This window comes from Thermomyces lanuginosus, assembly GCF_041956635.1.
Source record: "Thermomyces lanuginosus strain ATCC 200065 unplaced genomic scaffold VTN49scaffold_22, whole genome shotgun sequence".
NCBI lineage: Eukaryota > Fungi > Ascomycota > Eurotiomycetes > Eurotiales > Trichocomaceae > Thermomyces > Thermomyces lanuginosus.
The window spans coordinates 1,105,138-1,126,998 of NW_027192356.1; the positions used below are offsets into that span (position 1 = coordinate 1,105,138).

Sequence of the window (21,861 nt, forward strand, 5' to 3'; positions counted from 1 at the left end):
GGGAACTCCAACGGCCTGCGGCCTGCCTGCCCCTTAAGAGCTCCCACATCTCAAAGCAGAAAAGAAGGCGATTTGATCATGTGATTTCTGGACTATCGAGCACCGAAAACAGCAGGACCACATCCTCAGTGGCTCTTTCCTCGCTGGCAACCATGGCTAGCTGCTATCCTGACTCTACAGAGGCCGAGATGCAGCGGGCCTTAAGGTCTTCAGAGAACGATCAGACAACGACCAGCATAACCTCCCAATACATATCTAGTGCTTACTGATTTACTAGCTCCGCAGTCTCTCATTCATCTCAAACCATTCTCTTTGTTTTACAGCCTGGTTTAAGTATCATTCCCATATGTCGCTGGTGGCCCTACCCGTTGAGATTCTTCTTCTGATCGCCGAGAACCTCAACATAAACAGCCATATTGCCTGGGCCAGGACTTCATCCTACTTCTTGCGGGTTCTAGCGGGCAAGACACTATATCGACGTGTGCAGCAAGTTAACTGCGCCCTGTATCTGGCCAGGACGATCACTTGTAACAACTTCCCCCCGTTTCGGAAACTGCTCAGACGATGCAGCGATGTCAGTCGTTGGGTCGAGGCCGGCTGCGGCGATGGTTCGGGTGACACAGCCGCTCCAAAGACCACCCTACTGCACCTCGCGGTTGAACTGGGCCGGTATAAAATGGTGCAGAAGTTACTCAAGAAGGGCGCTGATATCTCATCTGTGGATGACGCAAAGCATACACCGCTGCATGTCGCGGCACGTTTTGGTCAATTCAAGGTCGCGAAACTCCTGTGCGAAAATGGCGCTCCTGTGTCTGCGGAGATTGGCGCGACGAGCGTGACCGCTCTAGATTATGCGGTTGCCAATAACCATGCCGCATTCGTGGAACTGCTTCTTGGGCACGGAGCTCGCAGTGACCGCCCGGACACCTTGAAGCATGCGGCGATCACCTACTGCAAATCTGGAGACCCGACAGTTCTCATGATGTTAGTTGCCGCTAATAGACAGTCCAAGACGCTGAAAACGCGAGCGGGACTCTTAGCCTTATGTGGCGCTATAATGCATGGCCATATGTGCGTGGCACACTTCCTGGTTTCCGCCGGCGTCGAACCTCGCCTGCGCCGAAGATTGCACCTTGGTATTCCACATGCCCAGCAGCTCTCGATTCTCAAAGGCAATCAAGACATCATGTTTCTCATAAAATATGATAATATTTTCTGCGGCGATTAAGAATACTATACGGCAGAAAAATCCATCACTCTGTGAGGAGTGGCGGATGGGTGACTCTCGTCAGAGCCGAATTGGCATGATCGTATGACTTACGCGTCTGGAAGCGTTTCTGATACCCATTCCATCATTATCGTGGTGAATTACTACAGTTTTCATAGTTTGTTTGATTCTAGGTTACACTCTATCATGATTCGGGCAGAGGAGCAGTCGCAATGAAAACCTATTTCAGTTCCAACGATAGCCCTAACATGTTTCGCCTAAGGCATCAATTTCTCTATGCCAAGACCCTAGTCCAGATTCGGGTTAGGATATTTTGGAACGACATCATTACTGACGCGCGTAATGCGCCTCGTGAATCTCCCTGGGAGTTAACAGCCTTTCTTGAAGAGGAATGCCGCATTGTATTTTGAGCATATGCGCCCGATTGCATGCGATTCGTTAATACCCGCGCTTCACCATGCCGGACTACACAAAATGGAAGGTCGCCGACCTTAAAGCGGAGTTAAAGCGCCGCGGCATCCCGCAGACCGGGTTGCGGTTGAAACAAGAATTCATCGATAAGCTCGTGGAGCTGGATGCGGAAACAGAAAAAGCGACCGCTCAAGTGCAGGACTCTAAGGGACAAGAGGCGGCCGGGCAGGACACCACTGAAAACCGGGAGCGAGAGCCCGAGGTAGAGGACGATGCGCGGAGAGAATCGGAAGCGACCAATGTCGATGCTCGTTCCGAGGCCACTTTGTCAGAGGAGAGAAAGGCCGATGATGGAGAAGAACGATCGGGCGCCATTGGTCCCGAAAAGGGAGTCGGCGCAGAACGAGAACCTGAGACGAAAGAAGAAGATTCTGGTGAAGAAAGTGCGGGCACTATTACTGCCGAACAAGAACCTGGCGCTGGACAGAAACCCGTCGAGAGTCCAATTCCGCAAAAAGGGGGTATGGAAGAGGCCTCAGAGCCTACAGAGCCAGAGAAAGTAGACGATACGCTCAAGCGGAAGCGACGAAGCGAAAGTCCTGCACCCACTGCTGAGACAGTTAAGAAGGCGAGGACAGAGAATCGGGATCCCCGGGTGGTCATGAAAGAGGACGTTGTTGGAGAGGAAGTTGCAGAGCTGATTGAAAAGCCTGTTGCGGCTTCGGAAGACGTGGCTCGTGGCGATGTTTCCAAGCCTGAATCCCATCCTAGAGGCGCAGTGGAAGATCAGGAAGATAGCCAGGAGCCTCCTCAAAACAAGGAACGAAAAACATCCACCGTACAGACTCGACCAGACGCTCGATTCAAGGAGCTCCGTCAGCCTGCCCAGAAAAGGCAACGGGTTCCAACGCCAGTGCAAACCCCGGCTGATGAGAATCGCAGCGTCGAGCCAGCTCTGCACCCGGCGACCAGAGCTATCTACGTACGTAACCTGATGAGACCTCTTCAGCCGGCCATCCTAAGAGACTTTCTCATCTCAATTGCGTCGGACAATGGTGACCCAGCCGAGCCCGATGTGCTTTCAGATTTCTTCCTCGATGCGATACGTAGTCATTGTTTTGCCCTCTTCTCTGACGTGCCTGCTGCGTCGCGGGTCCGAAATGCTCTTCATGGAAGAGTGTGGCCAGACGAGCGGGATCGGAAACCCCTCTGGGCCGACTTTATCCCCGAAGATAAAGTCGAGGAATGGATCCGGACAGAACAGGAATCCGAGTCCAAGAACCGAGGGAGAGTGCGATGGGAGGTGACCTACGAGCAAACAGACGATGGCGTCGTAGCCGAGCTACGCGAGAGTCGGGGCCTGACAACCAGACCTCCAGGTCGCCCAGCGCCTCGCGATAATGCGAACGATGCAGCACGCCGTGCGAGCCCCAAGGCTGAACCGTCGCGCCCACGCACCGTGGAGCAAGGATTCAAAGCACTTGACGAGCTCTTCCTCTCCACAAAAACAAAGCCGAAACTCTACTACCTTCCTGTTCCACGTGAGGTGGCAGAGAAGCGGCTGGCGCAGTTTGCCAAGCTAGCACAGGGACGTGCCCGCCGTCGAGCAGCAGGTGGCGATGACTTGCGGAGAATCACGTTTGAGGATGGAGATGTGTTTGTTGACGGAGGACCAGAGTACACCAGACCACCGCCAAATCGCGCTGGACGCCGTGGCGGGAGGAATCGACGATAGAGGATAGTGGTGGTTTTTGTGTTCAGGCATCTGGGTCAGGCTCGGAAGGGTTTGTGTTTGTATCATATTCTACAGATTCCCAATGAGAGTTGCATATCCATTCTAGTTTGAATCCACAAATTGCAGTAACACTGAGACGAGCAAATAAAAATCCTTTGCTAAACTGAGAACAAAACGGCAATAGTAAGCTGACTTGTATCTCGCAGACTTCTACTTGTATGTATGTGACGAAGTAAAACCAAGCGTGCGATAACACAGAGCATCTATATCAACTACCTATCTCTTGACAGTCTGCCGTTAGTACAGTAGGGAGTACTCCGTATGTACTCCGTACTGCCGCTGACGATGCCCAGGTGCTCCGGTTTGCCTATCGCCCAATCGGAACATTTCCCGGGACACTAACATCGCCAAGAAAGCTTGGCGATCATTGCAGAACCACTAGCGCCGCCAAATAATTTCTCCGGCGCCGAAATGCTGCTCCATTCCTGGGAGCTGCACAGCAGGTTTCGTCTCTTCGATGACTCCTATCCGACACAGCAGTTAGCCCAGGCTCCTCGACCATGTCTCGTCGTGGTGAGTACGTCTCATACCTGCAAGTACTTTGGATGGTAGTTCCGAAGGCACGGCATTGACGAAGGGCATTTAAATTCAGGTTTTGTTTCATTGCATGTTCCAATTCAAAACGATCAAAACGACGTGAATTTTCGTTTGCCTTCTATAGACATTGAACTGACTTGCAGGAACATCAGAGAGAATAAATTGAGGGAATAGTTGAAAAAGCAGCTCCTCTTTGTTGCAGACGGAATGGCGATATTTGCCGGCATGGCTATTGCTGCACTGATTAAACCATCGCCTTCGGGAGGTGTTCCTTTTAGACCATGGCCATCTCGTTCTCGACACTATGTTGAGCTCATAATGGTCTTCTAACTCGCTGATAGGAAAAGTAACGGAAGAATCCACTGGCGCAAATGTCCTCGGCTTGCCTTGTGAAATGTATTGTCATTTTCTGGGACTTCACATGAACCACGCAAACAAGAATCTTCTTAGTGGAAATCCTCAGGCTGCAGGCGTCATGGAGAATAACGGACCATGGAGCCTTTATACGCTTCAGCGGTGACGCTGACGTGGTAGAACATCATATCCAACTTAGGAAAATGTTCCTTACAATTCTGATTCCGAAAGCCAGGGGTTTAGCTTCTACATATCAGGACGATGAAAAGTATAGCATTCCGTTCCTCGCGTACGAAATTCCGTTACTTTCCCCTTTGAACTTCTCGTCAGCAAAATTGACTTCTTCTTCTAACAATTCCACCGCAAAGAAGCGCAACAGCCGTGAGGCAAAACCGAAAACGTTGGGGAAATCAAAAATAATCCCCGAATCTGGTATAGGACAAGTAATGGTATATCATCCCTGCATACCTCCAGAAAAATTGAAGACCTCTATAACCATTCCCGCCTCGACATCAGGAGTCCCGGAACGAAATCAGTACCAGGGATCAACCAGCTCACGGGCGAAGTGGTTATCTGGGCGTGCATGCTGTCGACATGCTTGCTAGAGCCTACGGTAGCTGTAAGAAATGAGGCGAGGAGCAATATTGGACGTTTGACCAGAGGGAGCTGGCAAACATTCAGAGCGGTGTATCTGGAGACACGGTGCATTACACAGAGTGAGTACGTGGACCGAACCTGGTTCCAATGCAGGTGTGTACAGACTCGAAGAAGGCTATAAAGAACATCAGTGAGGCTGTTACAATCTGGATTAACGAGTAACAGGGAATGGCTCTGCGGCGTTTGAAGGGGCCTTTTTGTGCCCATATGACTACAACGAGCAAAAATATCAGTGATTTCCACGGAACAACAGGACAACTGAAAATATTAAACGTCTAGCACATTGTACTTCCCCGTCGAACCTAGTTGTAGGTTTCCTCCATCTGGATGCATTCCTATGCCCGGCTTCCCAGTAAGGCCTGTAGCACCCAAAACAAAGATGATTGATTTGAGCGTACGTAGTCTAAGTTATTTATCAATCGAAGAAACATGACCTGCAACCGTGACGAATTACATCAAAGTCCTCATCCCTCATTCTTCCTTTACCATCCTTTCGCGCCCCCGGAGCCCCGCATGTAGTGACGAGGACTGCCGGATGGACTCGATGACCGCTGATTTCTTGCCGAGTTCCCGCATGCTCTGAATGCTTTCGCCTAGCTTGCCCAGCAATGAAACGAGCGCGACATCATTCTCCTGCGCCAGGGACTCTCGGGCGAAGGACTCTGGGTCTTGAGGGTTGAGTAGGGAAAGGCCGGAGAGGAGAGAAACGATATTACGGAGGATAGGATAGGAAACTTTGCTATTCGCGGTATCTGCCGACGAAGCAGCAGATTGGAAGGATGGAGGGAGGCTTTCAAGGTAGGATTTGATTAGTCGGATGCGGGACTCCAGCGTCTTGATTGCATTGAGCCGTGTCTCCAGATTCGCAATCACTTCACAGGGGTCATTAGCAGGTTGACATTGGAGGAAATCATGAGACACTTACACTCCTCGTCCTCTGGAGACAAGACCGCAGTTTCCTTCTCTTCTTCCCCCGGCTTCTTTCCCTTCTCCTCCGCTGGTTTCGCCGCTTTCTCCACGGCCGTCGCAGTTCCTGCGCCCCGCGCTACATGGTCGACGCCAATCATCTCCGCGTCCCCTGTTACTATAGAGTATGGAAGCTCTCGAAATCGAATGTGGACACCCTGTGCCTCCCCATCCACTTGCATTGCTCCTTCTGCATCTGCCGCATTTTCACCTTCGAAAACAGTCTCATAAATGGTAATCGGGAGTTTCCCTGAATTCACAGGCGATGATTGGAGGTCCGATGGGTGGAATGCCAACAATATGGCAGATTCGTTATATTGCCGGAGGATATGGCGGTGGATCGCGAGCTGTGAAGTTTCCGGACCAGACGGCGGCGTCATCGTGAACCATCCCACCAGGTCCAATGGCGGAGATTTGTGTACATCTTTGACTATCCATCCGTAAGCCAACTGCCTTCAAAGGCCTCGAGGGGCTCTCATACACTGCTTCACTCGCTCCTCGAACCATGCATCATGAAGCTGAACTTCCCCGTTCGGGTCTCGTATTGTCTGACATTCAAACGCATATTCTAAACTGATCTCTCGCCCTTGATGTTGACCCAGCAGCGCCCCAACAACCGGCCCTTGATGTTGTCGCGCGGCATGTCTGGTAATGTGATCGGAAATGGTTAGGAGGACGAGGGGATGGAGGGCGGCGTGAAGACCCGAATCTGACGGTTTTGTCGAAACTAATGAGTTTGCCGACGTGTCTGCCATTATGACATGAATTTGACGAGTCACCTGGGACAACTCCAATCTAAGAATCCAATCTATCCGTTGTTACGAGGAGGCTGAGAATGGCAACGCATGAAGGCGGTGATGCAGTGAATGTATTCTACCTGCCTAATATGGAAACATTTGCTTAGTTTGCATCCAGCTCCCCGCAATGACAGCTGCCTGAGGTACAAGCAGCGCGGGCTTAAGTTTCGAGTGCGATGCTCATCGACGACGGAAGTTCCGGATCTCATGGCTGTTCCATCCTCGTTTCCGGCAGTTAAAAAGAACCTCGACGAGATCTTGGCAGATCCGTCGAGGGATCTGGACACCCTTTCTATCGAAAAGCTGAAGCTTGAAATCACAGAGAGCACGGATCCGACAGTCCCCGCAACGCTTCTGTCGCAGATTGCTCAAGTTCTGCCCGTGCTGCAGGAGGATCCGACGCCCATCACAACATTGGGAATCAAGGCCGCCACGTTTGTTGGGTTCTCCGACCTGCAAGCGATCAAGCCGCCAGTGGATCTTATTGCGGGCATCAAAGCTCCATCGCCTCCGGTGAACTTGCTGGCTTTGGACTTGCTAGGCAAAGCAGGTCGAGCTCCAGGTGATGCAGCTATTGTCGCTGGCAACTCGGCCCTGGTAGCCTCGCTTGTAGAGCTATGGCTGACAACCTCCAATACGGACGTTGCTCAAGCTGCGTTTGATGTTCTGTGGTCACTCCTGCAGGTCGATTATAGCGGGATAGAAACAGATGGGGAAAAGGGTAGTAAAGCATCTGGGCAAGGCTTGGTATGGCGGAGAGTCTTTGCCGATAGGGATGTCTACGGCCTGCTTTTCTCCAACTGCAGCCTTACCGCGGGAACATCCAGCAAACTCTCAAGTCGCGACAGATCGGTGGCTCAGGGGCGGCTTATGGAGTTTGTGGCGAAGGCAGGAGCCCTTCGCTGGGATGTCGTCTCCTCTTCGCATATACCAGAAATTGAGTCTGTTTATGGGGCCGACTCCCTGCTCCACTTCGCTGCCTGCTGCATGGTTGACACACGCGACGTGCTGATGCGCATGACACAGTTGAATTTCTTTCGTGAGTTGATTCAGATAGGCGCACCTGGACTCAGTCCTGGAAACTCTTCAGTACATTCGTCTCAGGCTTTGGACTTCCTTGTGGGTCAAAAGGTTCACCAGCAGATTCTGGAATACTTCCTTGATCCGTCGCAAATGGATCCCATTGATGCTCAATTTCTGTCCAATCCCGTCATGGCCTATGTGTCGCAATATGCGCAACTCTATCCGAATCATCTCCTGAGCTTCTCACGCGATATCCTGAACAGAATGTTGACCCGGATCTACCAATCGTTCCAAATCTCATCGGCTCAGTGGATGCAGCATAGCGCTCCTATTGGGGAGCTGACAGTTCTCGGTTCTTTACCGAGGATCCTACTGTTAAACGCTCCATCCCACGTCAACCCGTTGCACTCGGTTCCTACGAATGTCGCTCGCAAAGAGTGCCTAGACACCCTTTCGAGGATATTCCACGGACCGGCCGAGAGTTCTGAATCCATGACCAACAATGCCACAGATGCGTACAAAGAAGCTGTGGCAGCGCGGATACTCTACTTTACGTTTATAAACGACCGACAAAACTTTTGGCAGGACGTTTCTAACACCGCTGACATGGTGGCACTCGCGGATGTGGCTCTCTCAGCAATCGGCCTGATCAAGGCGGTAGTCACTGCAAACTGGAAAACATTGTCTGACGAAGACGCGAAGCGAACTGTCGAGTCATCACCTTACAAACTCCCGTCTGAAAACGAGCTTCTTAGTCGAACAGCGTCATCGACGCAAGGCATTCTACCAACAACGGGGCCATGGGCACTCCTAACACCGCCGGCATTGACAACGGTGCTCCCGTACCTGTTCAAACCGCCGCGGTCGTACCACGAATTTGTGTCTGGAGGCGCCGGAGACACTGAGAGCAATGTCTGGCGAGTAGCCACTGCCAAGTACGATGCCTTGGTCGCTTTGCATGACGCCCTTAGAGGATCAACTGTCCAAGTGGAAAGTTCCGAGGATATCCTTCGGACACTGGCTCAGCGGGTTCGACAGGGCCCGATGGGACTGGCGAGTCAGGTAGGAAACAGGGTGGAAACACTAGGAGCGTAATCGCAGCTCTCTGTACTATTCAAAAGAAATATCAAGACATTCATTTTCAACTGCAAGCCGATGATACGTTACCCTAACCCTAAGCCTCCCCTCATTTACCTAATACGAAGGCGGTGAAACGTAACTTTGGCTCTCAAAAGTTTCTGTATCTTTCCTCGAACGTGATTGCTATCCAGGTTTCGAAACTCGAGTGTCTCGAGTCGAATCGATATCGGAGATGTTTTCGATGTATCAAACAGCTTCATGACCCTTTTCCGGAAGCAGCTTTTGTTCTAAGGCCACAGTCATCAATACGAAATACGGAGTAATTCCAACGACCGTTTCGTCTCTCGAGCTTGAATCTCCAGTTCGTCGATCGACCCCATGTCTCGAGCCGGAGGGAGAGCTGGGAGGAAGCCAGCTCCGGGATCAGAATTCTCCTTCTGGAAAGCTGGGCCTGGTGAAGCCCCGGACAATGCTCCGACGCCGTTATTTCCTGTACGTCATTGCGATTGAACCCCGCCTTATTGGGGATCGGGAACATCTCTTCAAGAGTCTGTTGTCGGAGGCAGGGGCTGACATGTCGTTGGATGGTTAGGACTATGATATACCCCAAGCGGATAAACTCAGTCCCAAAGAACAAGATCAGGTAGACCGCTATCGAGCGCTGCGCGAACGATTCCATGAAGGTCCATACTATGCGGTTTTGAGTGCGGCGACAATTGCTGCAGATAACGATAGTCATGAACGGGCGCAGTTTGACCCGTTCCATGGGATGCCATCATATAGTTCCCGGTATCGGAAGAGAAAGAGAACGGTGCCTAAGCTTTCAGGGAGAGATTACGGTATGTGCACCTTCCCTCTACAAGACTCTTTTGTCCTTCTTTACTTGTGCTAATGCGTGGCTGGTGTGCAGTTCTTAGCTTCTTCCCTCGGCAGCTATGGCGAGTCGTCCAACCGGGTTTCAAGCCTGATTCTACGATGCCAATGGATGGTCCAGTGCGCATTCCAGGATTAGTGCATGGATTTGAAGAAGAGGAAGAAGAGGAAGACCGTCTCGCCAAACGGCGGCGCGGCGTCGACGATGAAGAGGAAGATGAAGAACGACCTCGTGACGATGATGACGAAGAACGCGGTGAAGAGGAGGAGGAGGACGATCAATTACGTGATGACGACTTCTCGGAAGATGACGACGAAATGGTTGGAGACTACAATGCCGAGCAGTACTTTGATGCGGGCGACGACGACGCAGATGCGGACTTGTTCGCGGACGGCGTTGGTGGTGGTGGGGACGAGGATGCATTCTGATTGAAGTACGGTATTTGTTTATGATACCCCCGTTACCTGTACATAAACCGATCAAGCAGCTGCATGAATTCTCCAGAATGTTTTGAATAGCGCCGTAGGCATTTCAATCAGTTCGTAGTTGGGGCCGGTGCGGCTCTTATACCCGAATATTGCCTAAGTAAGTATTGAGGATGGTACGGCAGATATCCGCACCCCTCCTCGCCGTTTCATTGGTCAGGAAGGTCATCGGCTGATCGAGTCAGTGTTATCTTATCAGATCAGATTTTGTTATCATATCAAGACAACTAATCGTCCAATTTTTGATCTGCCAACGTCACTCCGAAATCTAAACGCTGTTACCTACTTTGCAGTGAAGTAACAATCTATATCAATCTATATCTTTTCTTCTTTTTTGTTTGCACATGTAATTTGTCAATTGCGACGGATAGGCTTGCCAGGTTCTTCCCATTGTAACGTCGTTGTGTTTGAGATACCCCGCCGAAATCGGCAAGCTTCGAGAGCACGGTTCTCTCGTTAGTACCCTTAGAGCAGTAGTGAGTACCTTGCTTCTTCAAAAGTTGTACGAATACTGAGGACTATCGTCAGACTGTGCGGTGCCAATACACAGAAACAGCAAGGTAGTATGGGCGATAATGCAACCCCGCGAACCGCGCTCATCGCATACGGCTCCGAAACCGGCAACGCGCACGAAGTCGCCGACGAACTCGGCCATCTGGCTGAACGGCTGCATTTTACGACGCACGTGTCGGAATTGAACGCTGTGCAACCGGTAGGAAACAACATGATCATCAACCGAATAGAGAAGGCAGATCAATCTCTGACACGGGTGATGCCGAGAACGTAGGATTCCCTATCAACCTTCTCATTTGTTATATTCGTCGTTTCTACCACCGGGCAGGGGGACATCCCGCTCAATGCACGCACTTTTTGGAAGACGCTGCTCCTGAAGAAGTTGCCGCCGACGTACTTGCAGGGGGTGCAGTTTACGCTGTTTGGACTGGGGGATAGTTCGTATCCCAAGTACGTTCCACACAAGGGTTCCCGTTTATCGAAGTGTAGAGGGGGGAATGCTGACTCTATCAGGTTCAATTGGGCTGCCAAAAAGTTGCGCAAGAGGCTGTTTCAGCTAGGTGCGAATGAAATCTACAATGCGGGCGAGGCAGACCAGCAGCATCCAGAGGGGTAATATTTCCTGTCACTCTGCGATAACGAAGCGTTGCTGACCGAAATAGTCTGGAAGGCACTTTTTTGCCATGGGTTACGGACTTGCGAAAACACCTGCTTGATCGATATCCCCTCCCGCATGGTTTACATCCCATCCCGGAGGATGTGCAGCTCCCACCAAAGTGGGTATTAGAAGAAACAACGTCGGGAACAACTCCTCCAGAGAAAGACAAAGACAGTCTAGCAACGAGTTTGCTGGAACCCGGCGAGGCACCCGAGCTCTACCGTTTGGAAGATGACACACGGCCCATCCCCAGCACGGTTACTGCGACACTAACGCAGAACAAGCGATTGACCCCGGCATCGCACTGGCAGGATGTGCGCCACATCTGTCTAGAGACGACCGAGGCAATCCCGTATTCTCCGGGAGACATGGTGTCGATTCTGCCCAAGAACTTTGCCAACGACGTCGACCTGCTACTTCGGTTAATGGACTGGGTTGATGTTGCGGATAAGCCCATCCGGATCGTGTACGCACCACAGCGCGACAATAACAACAAGTCTACGACACATATTCCTCCAGCGCCGATTCCGTATCTGGCAGATACGGCCTCCTCCAAATCCTCGCCTCTTACTCTGCGTGCCCTATTGACAGAATACCTCGACATCCGCGCGATCCCGCGCCGCTCGTTCTTCGCGCACATCGCGCACTACACGACAGACACTATGCACCGCGAGCGACTACTCGAGTTCACCAATCCGGAATACATCGACGAGCTGTGGGACTACACAACGCGTCCGCGGCGAAGCATCATCGAGGTGCTGCAGGAATTTGACACGGTCAAAATCCCATGGCAACACGCACTGAACGTATTTCCCATTCTACGGGCTCGACAGTTTAGCATCGCCTCGGGTGGAGTGCTCAAACAGACGTCCGCCGCCGGGAGCAAAGGGTCCAGATTCGAACTGCTCATCGCCATCGTCCGATATCAAACCGTCATCAAGCGTCTCCGCGAGGGCGTCTGCACTCGCTACCTCTCCGTTCTCCGTCCTGGCAGCAAACTACGCATCGAAGTCCAACGCGGCGGGCTCAACCCTTCTCTCCAACAACTCGTCGGCCCGACACTCCTAATCGGGCCCGGGACAGGTCTCGCCCCGCTCCGCGCAATGATCTGGGAGAAGCACGGCCTGCTACAAGCCTACCGAGCAAAACACCCGGACACATCACCACCCACCATGGCACCAACCATCCTCGTTTTCGGCAATCGGAACCGCAACGCGGATTATTTCTTTGCCGACGAGTGGGAGTCGCTCACGTCAAGCTGCAGTAATAGCATCAACCTCTCCGTCTGGACGTCCTTCTCGCGAGACCAGAAACAGAAAATCTACGTCCAGAACCGCATCCGTGAGAACGCGGAGACGATTGTCCGGCTGCTGAAGGATCAAGGCGGGAGTGTGTTTATCTGTGGCTCGTCCGGGAGAATGCCGCAGGCGGTGCGGGAGGCGTTGATTGAGTGTTTCCAGATACATGCGGCGGCGAGTGATCCCGCCGCTGCGAGGGAGGAGGCGGAGAAGTATCTGCTAGAGATGGAGAAGCTTGGGCGATATAAGCAGGAGACATGGTGATAAAAAAGAATAATAGTATTTATTGATAACCCATCAGTAAAACTCATGAACCATATACAAATGATGGATACCTATGTTCAAGTGAAGCTGCCCGAAATACCCTCCGAGAAGACCCGAAAGCCAATGTATTTTTAATCATCAGCAAGCACGACAGGCACAGACTGCCTCATGCCCCGGTCAAGACGCCGAGGGAACTTCTTCGGCAGGGTCTGGGATGAAATTCCCTCCGCGGAACTAGCATCATCACCAGTCTCCTCGCCGACATAATAGTAGTCCTTGATGATCGCCGTCCCGTTCAGAATCGCCGCAATTTGCTCATCCGTGCAGGTGGCAGTCAGGGCAAGCGTGTAGCACTTGGGCGGGGGGTTCTCGGGGATCTCGTTGAGCCAACCCCAGGAATCGCTGGGGCCCTCGGTAGCATAGTCGGGCTTCTCGAGCGTGGAAATCGTGCCCGTCGCGATATCCAGATTCTCCAAGCTGCGGTTGAAGATGACGAACGACGTCTCCGGCTGGTAAGCGGGGACCTCGTGGCCGGCCTGGAAGACGCGGGTGAAGGAGAAGTTGCCGTACTGGCGCGTCACGCCGCCGACGTAGGTCTCGTTCGTCTTCACCTCGGCGTAGCCGGCGGCGCGGAACTGCTCCGCCTGGCTGTAGTCCACGGCGAGACTGACGTCCTCGCCGCCGATCCAGTTGCAGGCGTAGTCGCGATCGCCGTAGACGAGCGCCACTTTGATGCCCCGGTCCAGCACGTACGCGAGGTCATTGACGTAGCCCAGCACGTCGTCGCGAGCGTAGTCGCCCGTCGACTGGAAGGCAAAGTAGACGCTGTCGATGCTCATAGTCCAGTTCAGCGGCGTTCCGAGCGCTCGCTGCACCCAGTCCTGACTCAGGAATCCGATGAAGGAGTTGGAGGGGAAGGGATCTAGGTACCGGTGCCCAATGTCGTAGAATCCCCGGTCGACGTAGAAATACGGGCCCTCGACGTTGTTTTCACAGTACGCCGCTGCATCGTGGCACAGCTGGTTCACATGCGGATTGTTGCCATACATGTTGGGGTCACCCTTTGTGGCGGCCGCGTGGCAGCGCTCGAGGCGATCCTTGCAGCCGTTGGGCTTGCTCCAGTCTTCAAGAGCCTTTTCATATGTCGCCTGGTCGATCGCTTGGATTCCGTACGTGTTGTTGAACGCAAACTTTGGGTATGACGGAGCCATGATCTCGAGATCAATGCATCCGTTGATGATGCCGAGGGTGTCAAGGTTAATGTAATGCGCATAGTCTGCATTCTGGAGTTCACCCTTTTGGATCTTCTCATTTTGCTGCTCAAAGAAGGCGGCCATAGATGGGCCATAGCGGCCACCGTAGGACTCGGTCCAGATACTCACGCGGTCATCCCGCGGCTTGTACTCGGGGAACTCGGTGAACCACACCTGCAGCAGCTCCCACAACGACCTGATGGCGTTCTGGGTTGTATTGGCAGTGTTGTTGGTTCCCTCAATGGTCGGCAACGTTCCCACCAGGAAAGTCACGTTCTGCTCCGGAATCTCCTCGCCATCTTCGAGGACTCTAGTCTCCCCAGTGACCAGATTCCGCGTCCCATTCTGCAGATAGTCATAACTGAAACCCGTCTGGACGGGCTGGTCGATATACAGCACATTGGCGTAGTTGTTCCACGACCACGGGTTCAGAGTGGTCGAATTCGAGTCTTCGTTAATAATGCAAGGACCATTCTCTTGAAACAGGCCAATTAGGGACGATGAGCCTGGGCCGCCGTTCATCCAAATGGTTGTTGGCGAATTGGCCGGGTCATGTCGGGACTCGAAGAAATAAAAGAACAGGTTGATGTCGTAAGCCTGGTCGACGTTGAGCGAGTCTAGGGAATTGGGCGGCAGGTGGATGTATCCGGCGTAGGACTTGACCCCGGGAGTGGTCTCACAGATTCCGGGCTGATCATTGCTGTCAGTCCTTTGTTGCGGAGACTGTACGAGTCGATGGAATGCATCCGTAAACAAGCTCACCTCCTTGTATGAAATGTATACCCCTTCCGTCACATTGGACTTGACCACTGTCACCCCCTCCGGAGAGGGCGGGAAGTATCGCGCGGACGCTGTCGCCGCCAGCAAGGGCACCGCCGTCACCAAGTACCTCATCTTGGACAGCAATTGTCTTGGAGTTGCTGGTGGCATGAGGGAAAGGTTCTCCTCATTTGAGGAGAACGTTCCCTAATAATTAATAACAAGCATTGTACTAGCCTCGGCTTTGATATCAACCCCCATCTTTGGTCCCAATGGGTCTCCAACGGGGGGTTAGGGTCGTAGCCTAGAAGGTACCTATTATTATTAAGTCGCATGCATCGATGTCGATCGCTAGAACCAATTCGGCGAACAAGCTTTCCCAGTGGCTTAAAAAGCAGTCAAACGAATCTCATGCTTATCGGATAGTTGACCTTGGCGGAAACCTTAGCGCCAGGCGGATGTTCAAACCCGAGGCGACCCATGTTTGTGTACGATAATCCAATGAGTCATGATTGGGTCTGGATTGTCTTAGCCTTCGACTGTCCACCGGCGACCAACATTCTAACAGTGGCTGATGGCGGATTGGGCCGATCGGCGGGGAAGGCGAAGTCGGTTAAGCATTCGGCATTCGAAGCGACTATCCACTCCGTTCCTGAGTCCAGATCCTGGACCCATGAGAGATTTCGTACAGCCGAAAATACGGATTCGCATTGCAGTTACACTCGCCATGATGCCATCCCAATGCATTCCCAAAGTAACGCCATGCACCTTTGCCGAAGAAACATCACACTCGAAAAAGACGCCACATTTGACCAACAGATCCAGCCTAGTATTTCATGCGCACCTGAAGTAAATACCGCTGCCGTATCTGCGCCACATCGTAAACAATGTACTCGTTGTACAGTAAGTAGCGGTTAGCGTTCTTTTTGGTCCGCGCCTCCGCCATGTCCGGCATCATGACGCCCTTCAAACTGGGATGCACAACGCCAGCATCCTTCCAGACCTCAGGTTCGGTGCTCCCCAATCCCTTGGTCGAGAGGCAGCCTTGTTCCTTGGCCGTCTGGGACGCGTTGTAGTTGGCATTGACTTGCTCCAAAATCGGTTTCCCCAGTTCAACCTCGCAGAGTAACAGGAGACCAATGTCTGCGCTGATGTTGGCATGGCAGTAGTTGGCCGATTTGCTGGACATGTCAGCAAAATAGACACCCTTGTCGAACATGTAGCCCGTAACGGGCGCCTCGGGCGGCGCAATCCGCAGACCCTGGCTGAGGATGCCACCGTAATTCGTGCTCCGCGAGCCATGCCACAGCAGACGCCGATCGCTTTCCTTGAGATTCCCATAGCTGCTGGAGAAACGATCTTCCTCGCCATTTCGTTCAATGCGGAAGATGTTGATGACCTGCAGGATAGTGAGCCGCAGTTCGTCCTGTCGTTGTTGGCAGCACGTACCTGATAGCGGACGGAGTGGGTGTGACCCTGACTGCCTTTGAGATAAGTTTCCAATTCCTTGTACTCTGTGGAGTCTGGAGACAAGGGAGTCATTTCTTTCATGCCGAGTCCCTTGTACTGCTTGTCAATTACATTCTCGCCGTCCTTGTTCTGGGACACTTTGATAATCTCATGGGCAATTTCCATGTCAGAAAGGCTCTCCAGCAGCTTCACCTCCCGCTTGACCAAGTCCATGCTGTCAATGATTGGCGGGCGGTGTCGCCCAAAGGCATGTGGGATGATTGTGTAGTACCGATCGCTGAGATTGCCAGCAACCTGACGATACGGCCGACTGTTGTACTTGGTCGTAGTCAAAGATGGATCGTTGATCAACTCGGCCAATTCCTTCAGGATCTCGTATCCCGTAGTAAGAGTACGCTTGCTCAGATTGCCCAGGGGCAGCTTGTTGGCATCATAGGCCATATCTGACAAGGCACGCGAGAAGGTGTTCGGATTGAAAATGAACTTGACGAGGTCCTGCACCGGCTGCGGGAGACTGCTCTTCGGAGTTTCGTGATCGTCCGCATCATCGTTTTTGCCGTTGAGCGTCTCTGATTCCTCCTTTTGCTTCGGCTTCTCATCTGCTTCTTCGTACGATCGTTCGATAAAGGCATACCTCGAGTTCAAGGGGGGATCGAAGCGGTTCTCCCATTTGAGCCCGGACTTGTCTTTGAATTTCTTCTGGAAAAGACGCATTGCTTCGTCTAGCTCACCCTTTCCCAACATCGCACTTTGGCCAACTTCGCCGACACGGCCCCAGCGAGTCCATGTTTTGTAAATCCCTTGAGTCTTATCCTTGAGCAGCTGAATGCGATAGAATTTGTTGCTGTTGGCTTGAGAACTTGTCTGGTTGAGGGTGGCATCCCAAATCACGCCGTCCGAGTCGATGTAAACCTCGTAAGAGCTCGCTATATATAATTATCAACCAATGTCCGCACATGCAAAAGCGTTATCTGCCTACCTTTTGGGCAATGCTCATCGACCGGGACATTGATGGTTTTGTCGTTGGTGGTTGTAGTGGTGGTGGTGGTGGACTCCGTCTGACTCTCACGCTGCTTCTTGGCGGGGGGTTCATCGGCGGCATTGTCATTCCCGTCTGATCCGGCGCGTCTCTTGGAGGATCGGTTCCCTGCGTCGGACTGAGTCGTTTGAGACGTCGAGGGATTAAGGCAATAATTGGCTTCGTCTTCTTTCTTCGACTTATTAAGTGACTCGAGGAGCCAATCCAGCGTAACGAGATGACAGTTATTGTTGCGGGCCCGCCGAACTGAGTTGCAATGGGTCAATTGGACGTGAGCACACTCCTCAACCCAACTTGAACTCACCTTTGGCTGTCTGTTTGGTGATTTCGTTTTGAGTGGTGATCAAATGAGTGCATCCTGCGCCATCAACACTGAAAGCGCCGTCATTTTCTTCCACCATCTTTCTGATTAAGCCTAGAAAGAAAACCAGAGTCAACACTAGTCTATCGCGAAGATCGCCGACCGCATTCCCTGCAGGGACGACGCTGTCCACGCACCATGGGTGTAAAAACCCCCGTGGTTGCCGCTCACGGCCACTACCACGCCCTCGAGGCACTTTGAGGACATTTTGGGCAGCTTGCAGGACGGATTCAGACTCGAGTAGAGGCTTGCTTGACAGCGCAAACAAACAATATGATATCCAAATGCACAATGATCGCTAAACTCAATCAATTGAAGCTGTAACAGAAAAGTTCATCAAGTCCTCGAATCCATTCTGGGAACACGAAGCCTTTATATCATTGCGAATTGCGACCAACAAGACATCAACCCAGCTCCGCGAAGCTGCCTGTTCACTGCGGAGCCTGAGCTCTCTCTATTTCCACGCCCGCATTTCTCCGACAAGTCTTCTCCCCCAAAACTCCAGCTTCAGCTGCCGAGTGTCCTCTCCCAAACCTGCCGATCTCTAGGCAGCACATGCGGTCCACAACTTCAGCCCCCGATGATTGGGCAATGTGGATAAGCTCTGTGGGGAACACGAGATCCATCTCAGGCACCACTTCAGGCACAGAATCACGTGATTGGGTCTGTGCACTGGAACCGCGGAAGCCAGTCACGTGTTGCCATGTCCTCCTTCATGTGGTAGGCGATGAAGGAACGAGGTCTGGTGTGAGTAGAGCACAGATATATGGTCCGTTGTCTTCACCAGAGTCATACTCTCCAAGGTTAAACAGACATGGTATGTCCCAAAGTGATCAACATTCTGAGCGCCGTGCTGTGATGTCGAGGATCACTGGCGGGTGCTTGCAAGTCTCCAAGAAGTGAGCGGCGCTTGAATCCCCTTTATTAGGATTATCATTATAATTCATATCTTCGCAAAAGAACCCTAAAGGCCAAAACCCAATGCTTTGATGGTATCAATTGCTTCCCCGCAATGCATAACCCAAACCCTAGAAAGAAACCCAAATCAAACCCCCGCCGAAATGCCAATATAAGTACAAGTCAAGAGAACGCCAATTGAAAACCTCCCCTCTTTCAAGCAGCTTGGCTGCTAGTCGCCGGTGCCACGGCGGATTTCTCGTAAAGAACGGGCGAAGATGGCAAGGAGTGAAACTCCTCCGTCACCGACAAGTACGCTTTTTCCTCAGAATTGTCCTCCAGCAATTCCGGCATACCGATGCTTCGCTCCGAGTCCAGCGAGGCGCGGATCGCCGGATGCGTCGAGCTGGTGGGCGACGGTGACAGTGGGACAATCGAGCCTTGCGTTGAAATCGAGTCATGTTTGCGATTCGGATTCCGAGGAGGAAGCGCGGGGGGAACCCGTTTAGGAATGGTCACCAAACGGGGACGAGAGAAGTTTGCTGGAGGTGAATGGTCCTCCCGAGATGCTGTGGAGCCGTTGTGAATGATTTCGGTCTTTGCAATTGTCGCATTGCTAGCGTCGTGAATCTCAAAGTTATCCTGTTCAAAGTCGTCGTCCACGTCGTAAGCTTCGTCTTGACCGTGTAAGGTGTCCGGCTGCGAAGTATCGGGTGTGCTCAGGAAACCTTCGTCGGGAGGAGATGTGCCAACGTCTCGCATGCTTCGAGTCGAAGCGTCCGACATGAATGATGGTGCATACGGCGCGGTGTCATCCGTCTGCGTCCCGCGATCAACGCTCGTATAGGTTCTTATGCTCTGGACGCTCTCCCGCCAGCTCGCTTGCGGCGATGAGTTCTGGCTCTTCTTTGCAAATATGGGATACAACGGGCTGGTGGGCGCTGGCCGAAACTCAAACGCATCGCTGCTCGGCCGAGAATGAGTCCCAGCTTCGCGAATGAAGAGACCCTGTTCTTCCAAAGCTCGAACTCCAAATGGATCAGGGTCATCGACAGATGGGATGCCAAAGGAATCGTTCGTATGAGGAGCAGCCACCACGGCGTCACCGGGCGCCTCTGCGTCAGCCGCGGGCAGTAGATTCTCGTCAACGTCCTTGTCACCTTGGGCAGCCTTGACGGTTTCGAGGAGCACGCGGACAGACTCTGGCGGATCCCGTACTTTGCCCGTCAGAATATCATGCACCCCGATCTTCTCGCCATAGAATCGCTCGTTCTCATCTGATCGTTCGCTAACGATGGTACCATCTACCGAAATTCCGGCATAGAGACCGCGGCTCTTCAGATAGGCCCAGATGGGCGCCTGGCGTTTATGGACTTCCGTGTCCATTACGCCGCCCAGTCCCACTGGGCCGGCGCTCACACTGAGCTTGCCGCCCAGCGTGGCACGCACTCCTTTGAACCCTTCCAACGCCTCGTACGTGTTGATAACGATGACGCAATCATAAATGTCAACACCGGCCAGGAACCCTAAAGCAGCCGTGTGCAGCATGATACCAGACGGGGGGCTCCATTCCCCTGTTTCCGGTATCCGGGCGATCAGGACCCCGCTTCCTCCCGAACCGCTCAGCCACAAACCGGCGCGCATGGTGGTGAAGATAGCCAATCCCTTGGCTTGTTTGATGACTTCCGACGGGATCTTGACTAGGACCCGCTGCTTTCCACGCGGTTTGTCGATTTTCTGGTTTTCATCCGCCTCTTCGGTCTTTACCTCCCCCGCGTCGACTTCATTGTAGAAACCATCCTTGCAAAAGCTTCGCAGAATCCGAGCGGCCTTTTCGCTTTCCTTATCCAGCGTTGTCGGCCAAAAGGCTTCTGCTCCAAGACGATTCGACATGCGATTGACGGGAGCTCCTAACTTATCAACGGCGTTCCAGGCCTTATCGAGGCCCTTCTTGCCGAAGGCCAGGCCCTTTAAGGAGTACCCCTTCCAGGAGTTGTGCGACATCCTGTCTGCGTATTCTCGGACTGTGTGAGCTTTATTCGCTCGAGGGACGATGATGCGGCGACCATGCACGCAGTCAAACTGAACGGTAATGCGGTTTGCTGGACTACTCTCTGTGATGCGAAATCAGCGAAACGGTGTCTTCCAATCTTCAAAGCAACTGCTGTTGAACTACTCTGTTGGACTTCAAGAAAGCCGAAATGGCTCACCTCGTCGTCGCCGAGGAGACTAAGTAGTTGACGTAAGTGCCAAACTTATTTCAGCCAGTGGAGAGCAGGAGCCGAAGTCCAGAACGAATCGCCTTCTGGTGCTACGGAGGACTCGAGACAAATAATCTGGCAACTTAAACAACAGATGCAGGCATTCCAACGGACTGATTAAATGTGTGGTTGACCCCGGAAACAGCAACAGACAGGGGGTTCCCATTCCAGGGCGCAGGAAGCACGCAAAAAGTGATGGATCACAAACATGTCTGCACCCCAAGCAACATTATATCATCTGAGCGATCACAAATCTGCACGGCTTCGGCCGGAAACGAGAGGGACAGGCCGGTCGCTCCAATTCGTCCAGCTCACTGGATTTCCGATTCTGGGATCTGATTGGGTTTGGAGCAGGCAAGTCAAGAGATCTCCGCTAACCCCTTCAAGTTAGATTCTTCGCAGCTTGGAAATCCCACCCAGCCATACGGAATCGAGATCTCTCTGCAGAGTGGCGAGAAATCGGCACTCGGAAGCCTTTCGAGCCTCAATTGTGGGCCAGCTGTGGCGCAGCTCGCCCTGTAGGTATGGCGGTGCGCAAGCTGATTTCCTCCACAAACAAAGCGCGCATAGAATTTCCGAGCTCCTGGCAGTTGCAACAGGAAAAATGCCTCCTGGAATGTAAACAGCAAGGCGGCCACTCGTGTATAGGCACTAACTGATCAATTGCCATCCAGGTCACTGCGGAATTGACCAGCGGATTCCGCTGAAACTTGCCCCGAGTCCATTCCTCCAAAACAGGAGGCCTCCCAAGCTCGCAATTCATTGCCGGTGCCGGGACAAGACTACGAACGACCCACGGAGGGCTGAAGCGGAGAATATTAGAAAAGAGTGCAAATCTTTCCGGAATGGAGACGAGTAAAGCCAACAACAACACTAGAATT

General features: G+C 52.5%; 9 protein-coding genes across 9 annotated transcripts; 5 read left to right on the forward strand and 4 right to left on the reverse strand.

Annotated features, from left to right (window-relative positions):
* Positions 1–346: 346 nt before the first annotated feature.
* VTN49DRAFT_1355 (uncharacterized protein) lies at positions 347–1,228 on the forward strand (the record flags this gene model as incomplete). Its single annotated transcript, XM_069408960.1, has 1 exon — positions 347–1,228. The coding sequence occupies one exon, from the start codon at positions 347–349 to the stop codon at positions 1,226–1,228; it is 882 nt and encodes a 293-aa protein (XP_069270394.1).
* A 457-nt stretch (positions 1,229–1,685) lies between these two features.
* On the forward strand, positions 1,686–3,374 carry VTN49DRAFT_1356 (uncharacterized protein; the record flags this gene model as incomplete). Its single annotated transcript, XM_069408961.1, has 1 exon — positions 1,686–3,374. One exon carries the CDS (start codon positions 1,686–1,688, stop codon positions 3,372–3,374), a length of 1,689 nt encoding a protein of 562 aa, XP_069270395.1.
* A 2,079-nt stretch (positions 3,375–5,453) lies between these two features.
* VTN49DRAFT_1357 (uncharacterized protein) lies at positions 5,454–6,703 on the reverse strand (the record flags this gene model as incomplete). The annotated part of the gene is made up of 3 exons (XM_069408962.1): positions 5,454–5,854; positions 5,908–6,378; positions 6,430–6,703. 3 exons carry the CDS (start codon positions 6,701–6,703, stop codon positions 5,454–5,456), a joined length of 1,146 nt encoding a protein of 381 aa, XP_069270396.1.
* Positions 6,704–6,952: 249 nt separating this feature from the next.
* VTN49DRAFT_1358 (uncharacterized protein) lies at positions 6,953–8,863 on the forward strand (the record flags this gene model as incomplete). The annotated part of the gene is made up of 1 exon (XM_069408963.1): positions 6,953–8,863. One exon carries the CDS (start codon positions 6,953–6,955, stop codon positions 8,861–8,863), a length of 1,911 nt encoding a protein of 636 aa, XP_069270397.1.
* Positions 8,864–9,226: 363 nt separating this feature from the next.
* On the forward strand, positions 9,227–10,150 carry VTN49DRAFT_1359 (uncharacterized protein; the record flags this gene model as incomplete). The annotated part of the gene is made up of 3 exons (XM_069408964.1): positions 9,227–9,340; positions 9,441–9,687; positions 9,759–10,150. The coding sequence occupies 3 exons, from the start codon at positions 9,227–9,229 to the stop codon at positions 10,148–10,150; spliced, it is 753 nt and encodes a 250-aa protein (XP_069270398.1).
* A 622-nt stretch (positions 10,151–10,772) lies between these two features.
* On the forward strand, positions 10,773–12,940 carry VTN49DRAFT_1360 (uncharacterized protein; the record flags this gene model as incomplete). The annotated part of the gene is made up of 4 exons (XM_069408966.1): positions 10,773–10,919; positions 10,995–11,170; positions 11,234–11,332; positions 11,383–12,940. 4 exons carry the CDS (start codon positions 10,773–10,775, stop codon positions 12,938–12,940), a joined length of 1,980 nt encoding a protein of 659 aa, XP_069270399.1.
* A 131-nt stretch (positions 12,941–13,071) lies between these two features.
* Positions 13,072–15,123, reverse strand: VTN49DRAFT_1361 (uncharacterized protein; the record flags this gene model as incomplete). The annotated part of the gene is made up of 2 exons (XM_069408967.1): positions 13,072–14,883; positions 14,956–15,123. 2 exons carry the CDS (start codon positions 15,121–15,123, stop codon positions 13,072–13,074), a joined length of 1,980 nt encoding a protein of 659 aa, XP_069270400.1.
* A 655-nt stretch (positions 15,124–15,778) lies between these two features.
* Positions 15,779–18,029, reverse strand: VTN49DRAFT_1362 (uncharacterized protein; the record flags this gene model as incomplete). The annotated part of the gene is made up of 5 exons (XM_069408968.1): positions 15,779–16,351; positions 16,402–17,348; positions 17,402–17,707; positions 17,766–17,876; positions 17,960–18,029. 5 exons carry the CDS (start codon positions 18,027–18,029, stop codon positions 15,779–15,781), a joined length of 2,007 nt encoding a protein of 668 aa, XP_069270401.1.
* Positions 18,030–18,935: 906 nt separating this feature from the next.
* VTN49DRAFT_1363 (uncharacterized protein) lies at positions 18,936–20,723 on the reverse strand (the record flags this gene model as incomplete). The annotated part of the gene is made up of 1 exon (XM_069408969.1): positions 18,936–20,723. The coding sequence occupies one exon, from the start codon at positions 20,721–20,723 to the stop codon at positions 18,936–18,938; it is 1,788 nt and encodes a 595-aa protein (XP_069270402.1).
* Between the last annotated feature and the right edge of the window lie 1,138 nt (positions 20,724–21,861).